Source organism: Saimiri boliviensis, chromosome 10 (assembly GCF_048565385.1).
Source record: "Saimiri boliviensis isolate mSaiBol1 chromosome 10, mSaiBol1.pri, whole genome shotgun sequence".
NCBI lineage: Eukaryota > Metazoa > Chordata > Mammalia > Primates > Cebidae > Saimiri > Saimiri boliviensis.
The window spans coordinates 113,014,319-113,037,553 of record NC_133458.1 but is presented as its reverse complement, the minus strand read 5'-3'; the positions used below and the strand labels follow the sequence as shown (position 1 = coordinate 113,037,553).

Here is a 23,235-nt window from a genome sequence, read left to right as displayed (position 1 = left end):
CATATAACATTTTTTGATATGCAACACTTTAAAAATTATTAGGTAGTCAAATATTTTTCCTGGAGTTTTTTCCACTGCTTTATTTCTTAGAAGTTACTTCTTCCTTCAGAAATCAGCTAACTGTCAAGGCCGGGCGCAATGGCTAACACCTGTAATTCCAGCACTTTGGGAGGCCAAGGAGGCTGGATCACTTGAGGCCAGGAGTTCAAGACCAGCCTGACCAACACGGCAAAAACCCTGTGTCTACTAAAAATACCAAAATTAGCCAAGCATGGTGGCACATGCCTGTAATCCCAGCTATTCAGGAGATTGAGGCAGGAGAATCCCTTCAATCCAGGAGGCAGAGGTTGCAGTGAGCCGAGATGGCACCATCTGGGCTGTCTCAAAAAAAAAAAAAAAAAGTCAGCTTATTGTTAATGTGTTATTTCTTTCTAGATTTCGTAGTCTTTTTTTCTTTTTTTAACATTTAATGATTTAGAGGTTTTGGAGCTTATTGTGGTTTCTTAAATATTACAACTATTTCAAAACTGTTATGTTATCTTATTTCATACTGTATTTTAATATGTTAGGACAATTCTCTCCCTACAATTTTCTTTTCCAAAAAACGTTCTAGCTATACTCATTTGGATATTTTTCATGATGAATTCTTGGATCATTTTAACACATTCACATCTCACTTTTTGTGCTATTATTGTGTATATTTTAATTCTACATATATTTAAACCTCACAGGATGTTGTTTTCATTGTTTTATACAATTTGTGTTTATTTACATCTATCCATGTATTAACTCTTTGATTGCTCTTCATTCCTTTTGGTATTATTATCCATCTGCCTGAAAAACTCCTTTTGGAATTTCCTTAACTGTAGATGAGTTGATAGTGTTTCTTGGTTATAAAACTGTATTTTATTTTCCATTTTGAAGAGTATTTTTACTGGGTATATAATACAGGTTGACAGGTAATTTCTCCTTGTCCTTTGAAGACATTTCAAGGTGTTTAGGCTTCCATTGGTTCTTTGAGAATAAGCTCTTAATTTTATTGTTGCTCATTTGCAGATTATATCTGTTTTCTTTGCTGATTTTAAACATTTAAACATTTTCTTTTTGTCTTTGTTTCTCGGTAGTTTACAGCCTGCCTACATATGATATTGTTTGCTTGAAATCCTGCTCTATGTTCATGTTTCTTGTCTCTGAGAGATGTTATTAGTTTTAAAAAATTTCCAGCCACTATCTTTTCAAATATTGCTTCTTTTCCTTTTTTCTTTTACTTCTCTTCCTGATATTCCAATTACACGTGTGTTAGAATGTTTTACTATGTATCACATGTATTATAGTCTCCTTTCTGAAACCTTGTATCTTTTATATAAAGTTCTTTTACCTCTTTTATTTCATTTTGCATATTAGGTTCACTAATTCTTGCTAACTTGTATCTCATCTGTTATTAAACCCATAATTCTGTGGTAGTTTTAGTTAGTGGTTTTTTTTCCTCCAATTCCAAAATTCCATTGTATTCGTTGGAGTTTCCAGTTCTCTGCTGAAAATTCTTCATCTTGTCATTGAATTTCTTGAAGATAGTAAACAAAACTATTTTAAAATCTGTGTTTAAACTTTAGTATCTGGATCTTCTGTTTATTTCTGTTTTCTTTTTTCCTTCATTTTAAAGACAATTCTCTTTGTGTCCTTTGTTTAAGTTTCAGACATGGTGTGTAAAATATTATATGGATAATGTGTGGCTTTGCATGATGCTCTTTTTCCCCAGAGAGAATATTTACTGTTGCAGTTGGAAGCTGGTCTTCAGCCCTTGGGTCTGCTTCCTTTTGATCCACGCCCCTAGGGTATGGCCCTTCAGAGTCCCAGCTGAAAGCCTAGTTGCTTACCAGCTGCTCATCCTAAATAGGTCTTAAAGTTCAGTTTTTTGTCTTCCCAGCCCCATGAGATGGCTGAAAGCTCTGCTTACTTTCTCACTCTTTCAGCCATTGCTTTAAAATCATCAAATACTTCATGGGAAAATGGGTGGCTTTCAGAGCTGCCTATCTTTCCAGGATTTCAGTCATCCAACTCCTTGCTGGGAGAGGAATTGCTTAATTTTTGCCAACTTTTCTAATTTTTCTTAGTGAAACTGTTGGTCACAAATAAACTAGTATATCAGTGCCAGAAGCAAAACTCTACTGAGTCAGTTTGAGCAGAGCAGTGACACGATTTGGTTTTGATTTTTAAATCATCGCTCTCATTGCCTTGAAAATAAACTATGCGGCATTAGGGAGGAAGAAGGATGGAAGCAGGTGGTCCAGTTAGCAAACTATCACAATAATCCAGATAAGAGATAATGGTGGCTATGGTGGTAAGGTGGAAACAGAAGTGATCAAATGCCGCATCTAGTTTGAAGAGGAGTCAATGCTCATCCCAAGATTTTTGGCCTGAGCAACTAGAAGGAAAAAGATGAAGAAAATTGAGACGGGGAAAGCTGGGTAGGAATGCATTCATGAAGACCGGTCAGGAACTTACTTCTGTGTATGTTAAGTCTGAGATGTTAATTTGACATCGAGGTGGAGGTGCCAAGTGCATAGTCGAATACACTAGTCCGAAGTTCAGGGAACAGTTGGACGCTAGAGATACAAATTCTGTAGTCATGAGCATATCGATGGTAATTAAAGTCGTAAAACTGGATGAGAGGACCTCGAAAGTAAATATAGAAACAACGACAGACAACTTAATAGCGTCTATTTCATAGGGTTGGTGTGCAGGGTTAATAATATGTATACAACTCCTTCCTCCAGACCCCTCTTCCCAGTGTAAGGAGATTAGGGTCTCATCACGCCTCCCCACCACGTGAAGTCCCGCTTACAGCTCAAATAGCTTTAATTAACCGAAGGTCAGCTTTTGGGACTCTCAGATGCTCAGCAGGTGCTTAACTCTGCTAACGCAGAAGGCAGTCCTGGCCAAAGGGTGGTGCTGTGCGTCGCCTCCAGCCTCCGGGCCGTCCCGCAGGCTGCACCTTCTTCCCATGAGCTGTAGAGGGCGCACATGAGGAGCCCACGGGAGCTCAGCGAGGGGGCGGGGCGGCCACGGAGTGAGGCTGGGAAGGGGCGTGGCCGGGCGCGGGGCGGGGCCGGCCGGGGCCGAAGCAGGCGCAGGGCGGTTACGAGGCGGGGGCCGGGCGTGGGGCAAGGGGCGGGGCTGGGCGTGGGGCGGGGCCGGCCGGGGCCGAAGCAGGCGCAGGGCGGTTACGAGGCGGGGGCTGGGCGTGGGGCAAGGGGCGGGGCCTGGCAGCCGGTAGCCGGCCGGCCGCAGTCCGAGCGCCGCCCCGCGGAGAGCGGATGTTTGAGGGCTTCTTGGGCAGGCTCTAGAAGCCGGAGGCGGGTCCGTGGCCCTCCGGCTGCTCGGAGCGAGCTGGTGGCTAGGAAGGAAGCGCGCCCGAACACCATGATTCCTCTAGAGAAGCCGGACAGCGGCGGCTCCTCTCCCGGCGCCACCTCAGGCTCGGGCCGGGCCGGCCGGGGTCTGAGCGGGCCTCGCCGGCCGCCGCCGCCGCCCCAGCCCCGCGGGCTGCTGACGGAGATCCGCGCCGCGGTGCGCACCGAGCCCTTCCAGGACGGCTACAGCCTGTGCCCGGGCCGGGAGCTGGGCAGGTGAGGACGGGCGGGGCCCGGACGCGCGGAGAAGTGCCGGGGCCCCGGCGGGGAGGCTGAGCTGGCGTTGCTGCTGCCGATAACGCGCGGGGTGACTTGGCACAAAGTTGGGTGCCGGCGGCCAGGAGAGCAGCCCGAGCCGCGCCAGCGCCCCCTCCACGCGCCGCGCCCCGGGAGCGAGTGATGGGAACTCGATGGCCGTCCCGGGGGCGCGCACACCTGCCTCTCCTCGGCGCTTTCCTTCTCTCTGGCGTTTCGAATGGCGGTTTAACGAGAGAAGGTGCCGGCCGCGCCTGCCGTTCACCCCGAGCGGCGGGTCTGAACACCGGAGGTCTGTGGCGCCGGCTCTGCTTCGGGTCTTCGACTCCGACGACTTTCTGGGTCTCCCGGTGTGGTTTTAATAAAACGCGGCATCCGTGGTGACACCTCCCTTTGCACCGGGACTCTGCACCCTTGTGTCGGTCTTCTGCTGACTTCATGTTCGTTTTCATGGCTGGTGTGGTTTTGTGCCATTTTAGTTTTTAAATATTAAGGTCGTTTAGCCTCGAATTTAGATTGGTGTCTTTCCTAGGCGCTTGGTCCTTGTCTCGCTCTTTTTACTTCGCTGGGAACTGATTCTTGCCTTCTCCCCCCACTCCACCCCACCCCACCCCACCCCACCCTTCGTTTGTGGGAGTAGAGGAAGCTTACAACTTGGTCTCCAAAGTTGCAGGTGCAGGCTGTTCGGATGCTTCATATTTTGTATGCTGATGGGGTGATAGTGATTTCTGTGGGGTTTGGGGACTCTTCCTTGAGAACAGTTTGGGGAAGTTGTTAAAAACGCTGGCTCTGGCGTAGACTGAGTTCATATTCATGCCCTGCTTGCTGTGGTTGCCTTTGGAGGGGTTACTTAGACTCCCCAGCCTTACTTTCCTAATCCGTAAAATCCGTCTAATGATGGCAGTATCTACCTCAGAGGTGTCCTGAAGATGCCATGCCTATCAAGTGCATACCACTGGGCTTGCCACATGGCCTTCAGTAAATGTTGGCATTATTGCCAACATTTGTCATGGTTGCAAAATAGCACCATGTTGTAATGGGAAAGGGCCTGACACTCGAAACAGCCTTCAGCTGGGGTCTTGGAAAGGCAAACAATATAAGATGACTTATAATGTTAAAAACACCCAACCTTGCACATATTAAGGTAACTTTGGAAATAGTTTTTTTGGCGGGTGGAGGTGTGGAATGCTACCTTGACAAAGTCTTACTTATTCCTAAATGTTAACAAAAGAGAAAACACCTTTCAGGAACAAGATTACTTCACTGCTAGGGTGAAAAGGTGAAGGGAGCTGTGGCTTAGCTGGATATTCTGATTTGTAGACATTCCAAACATTCTGAAGTAACCCGTACTACTTGAAAAAAAAGGAAAACTGGCCGGGCGCCAGGGCTCGTGCCTGTAATCCTGGCACTTTGGGAGGCCAAAGCCGGTAGATCACCGGAGGTCAGGAGTTCGAGACCAGCCTGGCCAACGTGGTGAAACCCCCGTCTCTACTGAAAATACAAAAATTAGGTGAGGGGGGTGGTGGACGTCTGTAATCCCAGCTACTCAGGAGGCTGAGGTAAGAGAATCACTTGAACCCGGGAGGAGGAGGTTGCAGTGGGCCGAGGTAGTACCATTGCATTCCAGGCTGGACAACAAAGCGAGACTCGTCTCAAAAAAAAAAAAAAAACTACGTTTTTCCATTATTTGGTTGTCTGGCTTCATTCCACAAGGAAAACCGGTGCAAGTATTTTACAAAGCAAAATGTCTTCAGGTGGGAAGCTCTGTCCTGGAGGTTTTATAAACTGGGAAACTGATTGGCGCCCCAACAGGTGTTATGGTACCAATTCCTTCAGAAATGTTTCTTTCAACTTTTGTTTATAAACTCCATTATAAAATTAGCTTCCCGATCAGGTGTTGTTTTGTTTGTTTTAAGGTTGTGATATCCTCTACATACCCTTTTTTAAAATATAAATTTCTTTACAAAAGGAGTAAGTCCTAAAGCAGCATAACAATGCAGTTATTAGATAAATATTTGATATAAGAGCCTGGAACTGAAAAATAGACTTAAATCTGTTCTTTTCCTTGTGGCACCCTTTTATAAAGGAGTTTAATGCAGTGCTTAAGAACACTGGTTTTGGAGTCAGACAGTGTGAGATTGAATCTTGGCTCTTACTAGTTATGTGGACTTGAGTGCACTGCCTAATCATTTATTGCCTCATAGGGTTAGTGAAAGAGTTAAGTAAAACATAGCCTTAAGGCTGTGCTTAGCTTAGGGGAAGCACTCAATAAATGTAATTCATGGTGTAATTCAATAAATGTTATTTTAATAACCAAAAAAGAAAACCTGTACAATGTAACAAAGTCACAGGAACTGTTTAGACATCTCTGGAAATAAAAGTTCTGTCTGTGCAATAAGCAGTCCTTGTTTAAGCTTTATAAATTTTGCCTGTATTTTATGGTTTTAACGTAGTTAAGTGTGTTTCTTGATGTTTTCTCTGATAAAATAGAAAACTTATTTTTCCAACTCTTAACTCTGGTTGCATTTCTGATATAACTCTAATAAATCTCATGTTGATAAAGAACTTGCAAAATACCCGTGTTATAGTTTAATGATGTAGGAAGAAAAACAGATTTTTTATTTTTATTCTGTGGCCTTTCATTTAGTAAAATGCAGAAGGGGTGTGAAGAGTTAACTGTTCAATCAAATCGATCTCTTTCAGGTGCTACTATGTTACTACAGAGCTAAAACTTTGAATGAGATGACTGTTAAGAGAATTTTTTAAATGGTCAACATTGATTTCAGAGTAATAACAGGATGTTATGTTGATCATTTTACGAAATGTCACATTCTTTCATGTTTCCAGCAGAGTCCATAGCAACGTAAATACGGGTAAATATATGATGTAAAACATTATTTTATTGCTTGAAGCTTGACTGGTTATTCCTGAGGCTTGTTACCTTTCCTTGAGTCTGGCTGTATGCCAGTGTAAACTACATTAATGATTTCATTACTGAGGCACACAAGAGAAATGACCTTGGGTTCTGAGAATTTTTTCATGTTGATTTTCCTTGAGTATTGATAATATAGGAACAGAAAGATTTTTCTAGGAACTTAAAGATACACCAATTTCATATCAAATGATTTGCCTTACATTTGTTTTCGTTATCTAGTTCTCAACTTTAATGTTTTTAATATACTCATACATTTTTTCTTAAGAAAAAAATAAGCCAAAAGAACACTTTAAAAATATTATTACATGCTAATAGTTGGATTTTCCTAAGGAAAAAAGTTACAAATACAAGTTCCTATCTAAAGCAGGTACTTTATAAATGTGCAGGCTTTACAGTTTTACAAGTGCCTTCACATGCATTATCTCATTGATTCTCACCACAAGCCTGTTTGGAAAGCCCCATTTTTCAGATGAGAAAACAAAGACACAGATTAAGTCTTGTGAGAGATAGCAGAGCTAGGACTCCTGACTTTGAAAGCATTCCCATTACACCACACATGTTTTTCAAAGAATAATCTGTAGTCTATATCTTATGACTAAAGCAATTTCCTGACATTTTTATGAAAGGATATGTTAATGAGTTCCACATTGGAGCAAACACGATCAAGCTTCACTGTCATATAGTTAAGTCCCCACTTGGGCCTAAAAATAAATTAGGGATGTCCTATCACATTCTCCTCAGAGCAGTCAGGGATGACAGGGACAAGAAAGGGTTTTTATCAGAGAATAAAAGAATATTCAAACTAAAAGGTGACTCTGGGTGGGTATTTTGGGAACTGTACGCCCTTACCTAGATTGATGGCTGTAGGTAATAGCATCAGTTTTTGTATCTGACAACAACTTAAGTGTGTGTCATAAATTATTTTTTAAGAACGACCTTTAAAAAAATAAAAAACAAAACGAGCTTTTTATCAAGTAACATCCATGCAGAAATTGCCTTGTTTTAAATTGCTTGTTATTTAAATCTGTTATTTAAAATCTGTTATTTAAAATTTCTAGACAGCTAGTCATTAGTTTGAAGAATTTAATTTGCAAACAGTTTTGGGTAATCTGATACTTTGAATAGATAAAAGAAAATTGGCCGTATTTGTGGTTCAGTGATAAAGTTACTTGGAAAGTATGGCTTCTGCTCTCAGGCAGGTACTTTATTTAAGTCAGTCAGCTGTTTAATTTTGAAAAGTTCATGCTTAAAATGTTAAAATCTTAATTTAAGATACGTGAATTAAAGGATTTGAATTTCAATCTCTTGATAAAACTATAGATGACACAATTTTATACAATCTGATTATTGAACCAAATGCATTAGAAAGCTAAGTAGCTATAGTCATTGATTCACCTCTTCAGGTAAATAAGAACTTAACTAGATTTCTTGAGAGAATTTAGACATCATGTAGACTAAATAGCTCACCTCCAGAATGCCTATGATTTTTTTTGTAAAAATTATCATTGGTTATATCATAGATCTAAAACTAATGCTAGTAGTAAAAAGCTACTGATTATTGATCATTTTCTAAATGCTACACACTTTAAAGATGTAATTTTGTATAGTCTCCACTGCCCTGTAAGATAAAGTGCTATTGATCTCATTTTACAGATGAGGAATCCCAGGATCCAAAGGATTAATAAATTGCCCAAGATTACACAGTTATAAACCAGAATTTAAAACCAAGTTTGACTTGTAAAGCCTTGCTTTTTCTTATCACGCATGCTAATGTCTTATTTAAATGGACTCACTAATTGTTACACCTAGGGTCTTTTCCTTGATCATTTCAGTGATAAGACAAAAATCTATTCTAGGTTTTTATTGAATGGAACTTCTTTATCTTTAAGACATTATCTCTGGCTGGACGTGGTGGCTCATGCCTGTAATCCCTGCACTTTGGGAGGCTGAGGTGGGCGGATCACTTGAAAGCAGCCTGGCCAACATGATAAAACCTCATTTCTACCAAAAATACAAAAATTAGCCCTGCATGTACCTGTAGTACCAGCTACTCAGGAGGCTGAGGCAAGAGAATTGCTTGGTTGGGAGGCGGAGGTTGCCATGAGCACAGATAGTGCCACTGTACTCCAGCCAGGGCGCAAAAAAAAAAAAAATGGGACAAGCTGGGCACTGTGGCTCACACCTGTAATCCCAGCATTTTGAGAGGCCAAGGTGGGTGGATCACCTGAGGTCAAGAGTTCAAGACCAGCCTGACCAATATGGAGAAACCTGTGTCTCCTGCTTGACCAGTATGGAGAAACCCATGTCTCCTGCTTGACCAACATGGAGAAACCCCATTTCTACTAAAAATACAGAAAAATTGGCCAGGCATGGTGGTGGACATCTGTAATCCCAGCTACATAGGAGGCTGAGGCAGGAGAATTGCTTGAACTCAGGAGGCAGAGGTTGCAGTGAGCTGAGATCACATCATTGCACTCCAGCCTGGGCAACAAGAGCAAAACTCAGTCTCAAAAACAAAAAATTACATATTAAGTACATAAAGACACTACCCTAGGCTATTCCGAAATGTAGCAGATTGACCACTGTCCCCTTTATAGGCAAGATGATATACCACTGGAAGGTCTTATGGTGGCAAATAACATTTCAGTTGGGCTGTAAAGAATGGATGGCATTTCAGTAGTAGTTGCCGTTGTCAATAAAACATTAAGTCACAGCTGTAGAAAAATTCAATGAAGAGAGAATGACAAGGAGTCTAGTATATTAAATGTTATGAAGTTAAGTTGCCATAAAACTTTAATTTAACAAAATAATAAGAGCAGTATATATACTAGGTGTGCTGATTATATTTGCATACCTGCCATGTACAGTGCACCATGGAGATAAAAAGATGAATAAGTGAGGTCTCTGAAACAGTTCAGCTGGGAGACATAATAACAACAAGTTTTAATATGTAAGATTGGCGCCGGGCGCGGTGGCTCAAGCCTGTAATCCCAGCACTTTGGGAGGCCGAGGCGGGTGGATCACGAGGTCGAGAGATCGAGACCATCCTGGTCAACAAGGTGAAACCCCGTCTCTACTAAAAATACAAAAAGTTAGCTGGGCATGGTGGTGCGTGCCTATAATCCCAGCTACTTAGGAGGCTGAGGCAGGAGAATTGCCTGAGCCCAGGAGGCGGAGGTTGCGGTGAGCCGAGATCGCGCCATTGCACTCCAGCCTGGGTAACGAGAGCGAAACTCCGTCTCAAAAAAAAAAAAAAAAAAAAAAAAGATTGGCATAAATATTATAAAGGTATAAACAAAGCACTTTAGCCTAGAATAAAACAAGACCTTGGACATTATTTTACTTCCCCTGTGTACTGCTCAAATTAGCATCTACATTTTCTGATGTTTACCTAAACCTTATATATTGTATTATCTCTTCACTTTTGCCTATAATCCAGCACTTTGCCTATAACCCATTTATGTTTGGAATCCCTTCAATAAATGGGATTCTCTTTACCAAGAAAGGCAGCTCAAACTTCTGTCCAAAACCTAGCATATGATCTTTCCCAAAAAATCTCTTACTCTCTTCATCATCTTTATCTCAGTGGCACTATAACTGGTACCACATTTACACAGTACCTATATTAAAAATCTAAAAGTTATCCTCAATTTTCACCTTTCCCTTCTCCTCTCATCTCTGCCAGCAACTCAGATCTTTCAGTGAGTGCTAATAAATCTTGACTTTGATTGGCTTTTAAACATATTCTGTTTTCCCAGTCTCTACTGCTGCCACTGGAGTGCAGGCCTACTGCTTTAAATATTTTACTGGCCTCTCTATTTCTAGTTATCACTTCGCAATCCACTCTTGACAACACTATTAGAATTTCTATTTTATTTTTAGGGTCTCATCCTGTTGCCCAGGCTGGAGCGCACTTACATGATCTCGGCAGCCTAGATGTCCCAGGCTCAAGTGATCCTCCCATCCCAGCCTCCCAAGTGTCTAGACTACTGGTGCACACAACCATGTCCATCTAATTTTTGTAGTTTTTGTAGAGACAGGGTTTCACCATGTTGCCCAGGCTGGTCTCGAACTCCTGGGCTTAAGCAATCCGCCTACCTCAGCCTCTCAGAGTGCTGGTATTACAGGCATGAGCCACTGTGCCCAGCCAGAATTATCTTTTTTAAACAATTATTTTCAGAATTCTAATAGGTTCCAATGTAAAGCCTGATGAAGTCCAAACTCCTTAGCAAACATGCCTACCTAAAGATACTCACCCTCTCTTCCTCAGCACTGTTTTTAGGCACTGTTAATGCAGAGTTATTAGAGAGCTTGGACTGGTGGGTCTCAGTGAAATGTCACCTCCTCTTGTTATAATTGTTTATGTATCTTGCCTTTCCCACCTCTCTGGAATATGTTTTCAATCTGTAGTTGTGAAATGTGTTCATTTCTGATATTCGTCCTAAAATCTTTAACGAAAACCTGTGTTCTCAGTTTTATACCTATTAGTGAAATACAGATGTTTTTGAAATGGAAAAACCCTGAAAATTATGGCAACTGTGTATTCCAGGAAGAAGTTTGGCATTTGAGTCAACAAAAAAAAGTACATATGCCACAAACATCTTATGCCCTTTGGACCTCATCAGCCCCAAGTCAGCTGCATGTAACTGTGGCCTCTAGTGTCAGAGAAACATCTTTTTTTTTTTTTTTTTGAGACGAAGTCTCACCCTGTCACCCAGGCCGGAGTGCAGTGGCACAATCTTGGCTCACTGTAACCTCCATCTACCAGGTTCAGGCAATTCTCTTGCCTTAGCCTCCTGAGTAGCTGGGATTACAGGTGTGCGCCACCAAGCCCAGCTAATTTTTGTATTTTTAGTAGAGATGGGGTTTCACCATGTTGGTCAGACTGGTCTTGAACTCCTGACCTTGTGATCCGCCCGTCTCAGCCTCCCAAAGTGCTGGAATTACAGGTGTGAGGCACCGCGCCCAGCTGAGAAACATCATTTTAAAAATGTTTTGTAGAGGATTCAAAAACCTGAAGTTAAAGGTTGAGATACTGTCACAAATTTGACCATAAAGTCATAGTAAAATATACATGTTGAAGCCCTTTTGGGGTATGGAATTTAGGGAACTCTCAATATAATTCTGAGCCTATACACTGGGACTTCACAGCTTGAATGCTGAATCTCATGTTTATACATGTGGCTGTATAGAACAATTCCCAGAAATCTGTTATTATCTCCTCTGACTCCTCCTTGAGTGGTTTGAACACTCTTCCTCCCATTGCACCAGTCATTTAGAGATGAAAGCATGCGTGCTTCCTCAAAGCATTGCGACCTGCTGTCATGTCAGTTTCAGTGATATGTGGTATTAAAATGATGGAAGAGTTTTATTCAGCATGGGATATAGCAGGGGTCAGCAAACTACAACCAGCCACCTATTTTTGTAAGTCTCGCAAGCTGTTTTTATGTTTCACGTTTTTTAATAGTTGAAAAAATGAGAAGAGTAATATTTAATAACATGAAAATCTTATGAAATTCACATTTCAGCATCCATAAAGTTTCATTGGAAGCCAAACATGCGCATTCATTTACCTTTCTTGTATGGCTGCTTTCATTCTACAACAGTGGACTTCAGTCATTGCTGCAGGGACCCTCTTGTCCGCAAAGCCAAAAATATTTACTATCTTGCTTTCCCTTTACAGAAAAGTTTGCTGACCCCCTAGTATAGTACATGATATGGTGAAAAGAAAAGAATAAACCTAGAACTGTGAGGAGTGTTTCCAGAAAAACAAAGGTGGTATCAGAGTAGTCACTGGTATGAAAGGAGAGCCGTGGGAACTGCGTTCTGGGACCTAAAGGAATGAGTGAGGAGCAGCAGATGACTAAGTATAGGGAAGAGGCTCCAGAATTTAGCAATGGCTGTTCTGTAACAGGGTCTCAGAGTTCACAGGTTAGCAGTGTGTGTGAGTCCATGTTTAATTTGCCCTGTTAAATTCTAACTTCTAGGTTTTGATCTAGCATTTTAGACTACTGACATAATTTTGAGTTCCAATTCTGTTTGCTGAATTAGCTGTCTTTCCTATGTGGTCTTTAAAAATATACTTTCAGGCTATGTAATATGTAGTTTTTTACTTAGTGCACAGTACTTTATTGCTTTGAATGTCAGGTGTGGCAGCAATAAACATTTGTGTATGTGTGATATGTGTTTGAGAGCCATTCTAGTGAGTCATTTCTAATTTACCAGGAACATGCTTCCTGCCAATTATATGTTGAGGCTTCATTTCAGATGAATTTTACACAAATTAAACTTTCTCTTCTCTTGAAACTTCCAGACATGTAGGTATGAAAACATCAAATTATTAATAATTGTTTTCTTTCCAGAGATCATTGGGAACCTTTTAAAACTAAACGGGGATGTTAGCCTAATGATTTTGTGGGATAAAATTAAAGGTATTAGTCTTTGAGGAATTCATTTATAGTTACTCTCTCCCATATCTGTAGAAGTCTTTCATATTTCTGTTAATAAAAGAACTTTGATCTGAATAAGGGTGCTTATTAGGTAGGTTGTCACCAAATTGAACAGCCATAGGGCTATGCCTAAGGATTTGTCATCCCACATTTGTATTACTAATGATAGTAAAAAACATGGAGGACATGAAAATCATATTTGCAGTTAACAGTAGCTGGCAAGGAAGAATTACTACTCAAAATTAGGTCAGCAAGGTCTAGAATGCCAGATCAAAGCCTAGAAGTTAGAATTTAACAGGGCAGCCTAGGCGCAGTGGCTCACGCCTATAATCCCAGCCGGGGTGGACGGATCACTTGCGGCCAGGTGTTTTAAGAACAGCCTGGCCAACATGACGAAACCCCATCTTAAAAAAATTAAAAAACTAGCCAAGCATGGTGGCATGTGCTTGTAATTCCAGCTACTTGGGTGGCTGAAGCATGAGACTTGCTTGAACCCAGGAGGCAGAGGTTGCTGTGAGCCGAGATCATGCCACTGCACTCCAGCCTGGGTGATAGAGCGAGACTGTGTCTCAAAAACAGCAACAAAAAAGAATTTAACAGGGTAATTGAAGCCTTGCATTTAATTTTTTAGAAAGCTTTTTAAAAAAAAAATAGATCTAGGAATACCAGTGCATTTGTGTCACATGGGTATGTTGCGTCATGGTGAAGTCTGGGCTTTTAGTGTACCCATCACCTAAATAGTGTACATTGTACCCAATAGGTAGTATTTTGTTACTCACCCCCTTGCCACTCTTTGACCTTTTGGTCTGTTTTTCCACTGTATGCCTGTGTATCCATTTAGTTAAAAGTAAAAACAGGCAGTTTTTAACTTAAGTCATCTCACTTAGGATGGCATCCAGTTCCATCCTTGTTACTGCAGAAGACATTCTTTTATTTTTATGGCTGTGTAGTAGTCCATGATATTTATACACACCGTATTTCTAGTTCAGTCATCCATTGATGGACACTTAGGTTGATTCCATATCTTTGCTATTGTGAATAGGGCTGCAATAAATATGTGGGTGCAGGTGTCTTTTTCATATAATAATTTCTTTTCCTTTGTGCAGATACCCAGTAATGGGATAGTTGAGTTAAATGGTAGTTTTGTGAGAAATCTCCAAACTGCTTTCCATGGTGGCTGAACAAATTTTCATTTCTACCAACAGTGTATGTGTTCCTTTTTCTCTGTATGTTCACCAACATTTGTTGTTTTTTGACTTTTTACTAATAGCCATTCCAACTGGTATAAGACAGTACCTCATTTTGGTTTTCATTTGCATTTCTCTGATGATTAGTGATGTTGAACGTTTTTTTCCCCCCATATGTTTGCTGCTTGTATGTCATCTTTCGAAAAAATGTCTGTCCATGTCCTTTGCCCACTTTGAGTTCCATGTAGATTCTAGATATCACCCTTTGTTGGTGGCATAGTTTGCAAATATTTTTCTCCATTCTGTAGGTTGTCTGTTTATGCTGTTGATTATGCCAAATTTTTTAGAAATATTTTTTAAATATAGTATGAGGATACTGATTTGACAAAAATTCAAGGGAGAAAAAATCTTGGTAGTTTATCAAACCAATGTTAAACATGAAAAACATGTCAAGTATTTTTAACAAGCAATCTTAGTTTGTATTGTTCCAAAAGCAACAAAAGTAATAATGATGCAATGCTTTGATCAATTATACCTGGAATAGTTGCTTCAGATTTGGTTGGCACATTTTCTGATGAGCCATAATAAGGGGTCAGAAAAACCTTACGGGGAGCTGGGCATGGTGGCATGCGCCTGTGATCCCAGCTACAGAGGAGGCTGAGGTGGGAGGATTACTTGAGCCCAGAAGTCCAAGGCTGCAGTGAGCCATGATGGTGCCACTGAACTCCAGCCTGGGCAACAGAGTGAGACCCCATCTCTTAAAGAAGAAAAAAAAAAAACCTATGGGGATGAGGATTGTCTGCATACTGGGAAAGGGAAGAGAGAGTGGCAGCTAACAGATGGTGTTTGCTGTGTTCACTATCTGATAGGCTACCATGTGGGAAAGAGAGTGAGGTCTAGTCTGTACTGCTCAGCAGAGGACCCTGACTTACCCCTTCAGCTGAAGTCAGGTTTAGGCTTATAATGATAACCTTATGAAAATAATGTGTTCCCCATAGTAGAAAAGATTACCTCACAGTTTGAAATAAGACATTGGAATTTGGCATTAGGTAAAATACTATATGATTTCTAAGTTGCCTTTCAACCTAAGGATTCAGTGGATATTTATGGGTGATGACTATCAGACCTTAAGGATGTTTTTGTGATTGGTAATATTTTATTGAGCACTTACTATGTGGCAAGTACCATGCTAAGCAATTGAAATCTATTATATGCTTTAATTCTCACAACCTTGGGAAGTAGATGCCATTTATATCTCTATTATACTGATTAGAAAAATGAGACTTAGAGCATGGAGGCTCATGCCTTTACTCATAGCTACTCAGGAGGCTGAGGTGGCAGGATCACTTGAGGCCAGGAGTTCAGTACTAGCCTGAGCAACATAGAGACACCCAGTCTCTTTAAAAAAAAAGAAAGAAAGAAAGAAAGAAAAAAGAAAAAGAAAGGAAAAAGAGAAGAAAATTGAAACTAAAAGAGGTTAAACCACCTAAGGTTATTATCAGGTGCCATTTGCAGGGTTCAAGTCCACATAAGTCTAATTCCAGAGCTCATACCTTAATCAGTATGCTATATTGAGTCCCCAGTTTACCTGCTTATTAGTTTTATAACAAATAGTGATGTATCAAGATAACACTTTGCTGTATCTGTCTTTATGGGAAAATGCAACATTTCTAGCTGATGCTGTAGTTAAAATGATAGATGAGTGAGATCCTTACATTTAGAAAGTGATAGTGTTCTTTAGAGTCAATTAGCAGCAGTGAAATTCATCATATTATGGATTCTGGTGACCAGTTTCTGTTAAAAGATCAAATGGCTTTTGTTCTTTTTTTTTTTTTTCTTGGAGACGGAGTCTCCCTCTGTTCCCCAGGCTGGAGTGCAGTGGCATGATCTCAGCTTACTGCAACCTCCACCTCCCAGGTTTAAGTGATTCCCATGCCTCAGCCTACTGAGTGGCTGAGATTACAGGCATGCACTACCACACCTGGCTAAATTTTGTATTTTTAGTGGAGACCGGGTTTCACCATGTTGGCCAGGTTGGTCCAGAACTCCTGACCTCACGTGATCCACCCGCCTCAGCCTCCCAAAGTGCTAAGATTACAAAGGTGACCCACTGTGCCTGGGCTCAAATGGCTTTTTTAAAGACTTAAGTCATCTTATGTATAAATATACAAAAAATTAAGTTATGTGTAACTGCAAAAAATATGGACTTTAATATTTGTTTTTATTTAGAAAGTGAATTTTGCAGATTTACACATTTTATTTGATAAATCTACAAATCTAGAGATGTAGCCTATATAAATTTCTAAGTGATATTTCTACTTTTGTGATTGTATATGAGCTAAATTTAAATATCCACCAACAGGTATTTGAAAATTTCATTAAAATCTGCCATCTCTGGAAAGTTGTCAACTTTAACAGTGAATGTTTTTAATTCTAGGGGGAAATTTGCAGTGGTGAGAAAATGTATAAAGAAAGATTCTGGGAAAGAATTTGCTGCAAAGTTCATGAGAAAAAGAAGAAAAGGCCAAGATTGTCGGATGGAAATAATTCATGAGATTGCTGTACTTGAACTAGCACAGGACAGTCCTTGGGTCATTAACTTACATGAAGTTTATGAGACTCCATCAGAAATGATCTTAGTTCTGGAATAGTAAGTATTGTCTTTCTTAGATTGTTTGTTTGTTCGTCTACACTTCCTTTACGGGATGCCACTCGTCTGTGATAATATTGCCAGGCCTGGTTCTCTGGAAATCTTAGAATTTTCTAGATCATCTTCAATTTTCTAGATCATCCAAATTTGCAAGGATGCATGTATATTAGCTTTTATATTTTCATTCTTTAATGAAATCCTCACAATAGGACATAAAGTTATCTTACGATTTTATTAGAAACATTCTTAACAAAGTATTACCAAACTAATATTAAAATACTGTAAAAGGCATTTTATAATCCTTACATGTTCTTATAGTCTGAGTTAATCTCCCTTCTTTTAGAAACAGTAGTCTTGATTCTTACTATGTTTTCAATTTAAGTAGGTAGATACAGTATAGAAAACAGCTTTGAAAAACGAAGGACTGTACTTTCTCCTTAAAAAATCCTGGCTTCAGGCCAGACACGGTTGCTCACGCCTGTAATCCTAGCACTTTGGGAGGCCAAGGTGGGTGGATCACCTGAGGTCAGGAGTTCTACCTTGCCAACATGGTGAAAACCTGTCTCTACTAAAAATATAAAAAATGAGCCAGGCATGGTGGCGCACACCTGTAATCTCAGCTCTTATGGAGGCTGAGGCAGAAGCATCACTTGAATCTGGGAGGCAGAGGTTGCCCTGAGCCAAGGTCATGCCATTGCATTCCAGCCCAGGCAACAAGAGCAAAACTCTGTCTCAAAAAAAAAACAGAAATCGTGGTTTCCGCTCTGCTTTTCCTACCAAAGGAGAAGATTGATAAATCTGAATACATTAAAATCCTTAATATTCCCACCTATAATCCCAGCACTTTGGGAGGCCTAGGCAGGAAGGATTACTCGAGCCTAGGAGTTTGAGACCAGCCTGAGCAACATACCAAAACCCTTTATCTTTTAAAAAATAATAATTAATTTAAAAAGAAAAAGGCTTGGTACATCAATAAATCCAAACAAAATGAAAAGACAAACTGGGAAAAATATCTCTAGTATTTGTCTAGCCAAGGCGATTAAAATTGCTTGAATATATAACCAGATCTTACAAACATACACAAACACATGAGCCTCCCAGTTTGAAAAGGGTTTAAACAATCCCAAAAGGCGCAATCCCAAATGTTGAAATCTCAAAAGATCAAAATCTCTAAGGTCTAAAATCTCAAAAATCACAATCCCAAAAGATCAAAATCCTGAAAATATAATTATGGAAAAAATAATTCTAAAAAACTCTCTAAAAGACGTTTATTTGGCCGGGTGCAGTGGCTCAATGCCTGTGGTCCCAGCACTTTGTTGTTGTTGTTGTTGTTATTATTATTTTGAGATGGAGTGTTGCTCTTGTTGCCCAGTCTGGAGTGCAATGGCACAATCTCAGCTCAATGCAACCTCCACCTCTGGGGTTCAAGTGATTCTTCTGCCTCAGCATCCTGAGTATCTGGGATTACAGGCATCCACCTCCATGCCTGGCTAATTTTTTGTATTTTTTATTAGAGACAGGGTTTCACTATGTTGGTCAGGCTGGTTTCAAACTCTGGACTTTAGATGATCCACCCGCCTCAGCCTCCCAAAATGCTGGGATTACAGGTGTAAGCCACCGAGGCTGGCCAAATCCCAGCACTTTGGAAAGCTGAAGCGAGAGGATTGCCTGAGCCCAGAAGTTGCAGACCACCTTGGGCCTCATAGCAAAACCCTATCTCTACAAAAAATACAAAAATTAGCTGAGCATGGTAATCTCTGTAATCCCAGCTACTTGGGAGGCTGAGGTGGAAGGATCACCTGACCCCAGGACATCAAGGCTGCAGTGAGCCAAGATAGCACCACTGCACTTCAGCCTGGGTGACAGAGTGAGACCTTGTCTCAAAAACCAAAAAGACATTTATTTACATTTTAAAAGGGGATTTATTTGGGAAACACAAAAATAACTATGTATACCATAAATTGTCTGATTATATGTCAATTAAAAATAAAATTATAATACATGACATTTCATAGTCCACTTTACATGGTAAAACAGGCAGTAATAATTTGTTTTTACAAGTGTAACATTCAGATATACTAACATCACACAAATAACAGTAATAGTTATGAGCAGATAAGCCATATTCATAAAAGAAATAGGTCAAAAAATGAAATATATAAACCTATACTCCCATAGTTGGTAATTCTGTACACCTAGATTGATAAATATGGTCATTTGAAATACCATGACAAACAACATAAGTCTTGACAGTATTGATCAAAAACCTCAATGAGTCATCACCACATATGCAGTTGCCCAAAGAGCAAAGATGTCAAGAAATTTTGTTTCACAAATGCAGATGTACAAAAAGGACACCTCTTCATTTATTAAGAAAGTTTCAATGTTTTTGTTGTTGTTGTTTTGTTGTTTTTGAGAGGGAGTCTCCCTCTGTTACCCAGGCTGGAGAGCAGTAGTGTGATCTCGGCTCACTGCAACCTTCACCTCCCAGTTCAAGCAATTCTCCTGCCTCAGCCTCTTAAGTAGCTGGGATTACAGGCATGCACCACCACACCCAGCTAATTTTTTTTGTATTTTTAGTGAAGACGGGGTTTCACCATGTTGGCCAGGCTGGTCTTGAGCTCCTGACCTCAGGTGGCCCACCCACCTTGGCCTCCCAAAGTGCTGGGATTACAGGTATCAGCCACCAAGCCCGGCCTCAATGTTTTCATGTACACACAATCAACATTGTGATAGTGAATTTTCCTGGAGTCAAATTTGCAAAATATTCCTAAAATGAATTAGAACTCTCCAAGTTTTTGTCCAGTTCATACCTCCAGTAATGAAAATAATGTGAAGATGAAATGCATAGCATAATGAATTGGTGCTATATGTGAAGGGGCAGAAGTTGTACAGGATTGAATAATTTGTCAGGGGAGATTTTTTACATTTTTCACCTGCGTTTCACTTCTATAACCTTTGAAACGCCTGCTGCACTTGTATTTGGAGAGTGGTTGTGATCTACAAATTTTGTAAGTGTATGGTGTTCACCTGAAAGCCTGGTTATTGCTAAGCCATTGCAATTATTTTCTGCTTTCAAAGCACCAATAATAATTAGCTTTTAAACCACTAGGTAGCCTTGTATGCTTAACTTAATCACAGCCTTTTTGGAAGGAACAATTTCACTGATCTCTTCCATTGTATTCTAAGGAATACGAGAAGGAATGATATGGGGCTTCCCCAGTACCAAATATTTATTATTTATTAGTTAGGCTTCTCCAGAGAGACAGAACCAACAGGACATGTGTATAAATATGGGAAAGGATTTATTAGGAAAACTGGCTCATGTGCTAATGGCGACTGAGGAGTTCCACAACAGGCCTGCGAGCTGGACATCCTGGGATGCTGGTAGCATGGCTCAGTCCAAGTGCAAAAGCCTCAGAACCAGGGAAACCAATGTTTAACTTTCAATCCAAGGCCAAAAGCCTCAGAACCCCAGGGAATGGGAGTGTATGGAGCAGGGGTGGTCTGGTGTAAGTCTTGGCATTTAAAGGCTGGAGTTCTGATGTCCACAACAGCAAGAGAAAAATTGTTCCCAGCTCTGAGAGAGAGACTGGCTTGCCTTCTGTATTTCTCCTCTCTGATCAGATGGTGCCTGCCAACATGGAAGGCAGATCTTTCCCACCTAGTCCATTCAGACTTACACACTAATCTCCTTTGGAAACACCCTCACGGACACTCCCAAAATAATTTACTAAATTTCTAGGTATTCCTTAATCCAGTCAAGTCAACAACTGAAATTAAGACCATAAATCCACCCCTTGTCAGTTTGGCACCCGTAATGCATCTCCTTTAAACTGTTCTTAATTTCCAAAAAAACACAGTAATAGTTCACCTAATGTGATGTACCTACCATGATGCACCTAGTCTGCGTCAACTGAAAACACACTGGAAATCCCTGCCCCAGAATTCAGCTTTCAGGATTTCAACATTCAAAATTTTAATTGTTCAAGATTGTGATTTGGGGATTTTAGACTTCAGGGATTTTTTTATCTTTCAGGATTTTAGTGTTTTGGGATTTTGACATTCTGGATCATGGCATCTGAGATTGTGTCTTTCAGGATTATGATCAGCTCTGATTTTAAAAAATGAACAAATGATATGAAGAGAAATTTTTACAGACATGCATGAATGTAAATTGCCTATATACACATGAAAAATATTTTTTATAATGTAAATTTTAAAATAAGTTCTGAATTTCCCCCATCATATTGGCAATGCTTTTAAACAAAAGTGATATTCATTGAGTCATTTTAGTATTACTTTTCTGGAGGACAGTCTGAAGTATGTATCAAAAGGCTTAAATACTTTTTAACTCAGCAATTTTACTTAAAAAAATTTTTTTATGGTACATAATGGGGTTTCACTATGTTTAGCAGGCTTGTCTCAAACTCCTGGCCTCAAGCAATCCTCCTGCCTCAGCCTCCCAAAATGCTGGGATTATAAGCATGAATGACCACACATGGCTTAATTTTACTTTTATTAATTTTTTCACAAGGAAATATTAGGCAGTTTTGCAAAGCTATGTTATCAAAATGTTCCTTATGGTATCCTCTAGCAAAAAATAATCAAAATGTTTGTTAGAAAATGGTTTCCTTGCCGGGCGCGGTGGCTCAAGCCTGTAATCCCAGCACTTTGGGAGGCTGAGGCGGGTGGATCACGAGGTCAGGAGATCGAGACTATACTGGTCAACACAGTGAAACCCCGTCTCTACTAAAAATACAAAAAATTAGCTGGGCATGGTGGTGCATGCCTGTAATCCCAGCTACTCAGGAGGCTGAGGCAGGAGAATTGCCTGAACCCGGGAGGCGGAGGTTGCAGTGAGCCGAGATCACGCCATTGCACTCCAGCCTGGGTAAAAAGAGCGAAACTCTGTCTCAAAAAAAAAAAAAAAAAAGGAAAGAAAAGAAAATGGTTTCCTTAATAAGTGATAATATCACAAAGTAGATTACTGGGCAGTCATTAAAAAGCTAAGGTAACTATAAATATGTCAAAGATTTAAAATATTAAGTTTAAAAAAGCATGTTACAAAATAATGTGTATGGCATTATGTTGTTTTTATTTAAAAGTGTATAGAGGGTGAAGTCTGGAGTGCTAAAATATTAAGCATGTTACTTTGATAGTGTAATTCAAAAACATTGCGTTCATATATTTTAATTCAATAATTTTGCTTGTAGGAATCCCTTCTAAAGAAATAATAACATAAGAAGCACAAAATTGTCCATCACAATCTATTTTAAATTTATGATAGTAGAAATATCCAAAAATGGCAGAATGGTTAAAAGTTTTTTTAAAAAATAAATTTAGGAATCTCATATAGAAGCCTGCTGCTTACCAAGGTTTTTGTTTTATTTTTTTTTCTGTTTATTTCAGAAAGGATCAAGGTAGAATTGGAAATTGATCCAGAAAAAAACATCTGAAATATTACTCTCTTTCCAAAATCTCCTTCTCATTCTTGCAAAATCTGCTCTTCAGCCTTTCATCCTCAGAGCCTTCTCAGCTCCAGTCTTTTGGCCGGCTTCTGACTTGTTTTCGTCCTTTTTCTCTCCTCCTCTTTGGTGGTTAATTGAACTCCTCTCTTACCAGCACCTCACATTATTTCCGTCTTCCTCTTGATCATCCTCTGCAACTCATTTGCCCATTTAAAACCCAGAATGCATGCTGTGTGTCTCTCCTGTGCTGTCACCATTCTTGGAAGGACTTGGATCGTTTTTCCTCTACTTAGTACAAATCTAAGAGTTTCATCCTCAGCTGGGCTCATGGTATAGCTTGGCAAACCTGTACCTCAGGCGTCCCCAAACTACGGCCCATGGGCCGCACGCGGCCCCCTGAGGCCATTTATCCGGCCCCCCGCCGCACTTCAGGAAGGGGCACCTCTTTCATTGGTGGTCAGTGAGAGAAGCACAGTATGTGGCGGCCCTCCAACGGTCTGAGAGACACTGAACTGGCCCCCTGTGTAAAAAGTTTGGGGACGCCTGCTGTACCTAAGCTCTTATCATGTCCTTTTAACACCCCCACCCCCTGAGCTAATCAATATCTTTACCACACTTACTGTGTCACCTACTTCCCACCTTTCATGAGATACCTAGTCTTTTCTTCCCATATGGAGAAATCAAAGCCATCAGACACACACTCCTCAAGCATCCCTCCCATCATCTAATATCTGTCTTTGTTTTCATGCTCTTCCCTGCTGTTTGATGGAAGAGTTTCAGCTAATCATTTCCAAGGCTAAAACCCTTATCTAAGTTCTTTAATTCTCATCCTTCCTGTTCTAGGAGGAAGTTATATAACCTCTTCCAGAGTTTTT

At 40.3% G+C, this 23,235-nt stretch overlaps 1 protein-coding gene across 1 annotated transcript in view; it reads left to right on the top strand.

The window, feature by feature from the left end:
* Positions 1-3,271: 3,271 nt before the first annotated feature.
* Positions 3,272-23,235, top strand: part of STK17A (serine/threonine kinase 17a) — a 46,966-nt gene continuing 27,002 nt past the window's right edge. Inside the window, exons 1-2 of the mRNA XM_039462089.2 lie at positions 3,272-3,629; positions 16,677-16,889. Of these exons, the coding sequence (XP_039318023.2) occupies positions 3,424-3,629; positions 16,677-16,889 (419 nt within the window). The 5' untranslated portion in view covers positions 3,272-3,423. The remainder of the gene's footprint in view (positions 3,630-16,676; positions 16,890-23,235) is intronic.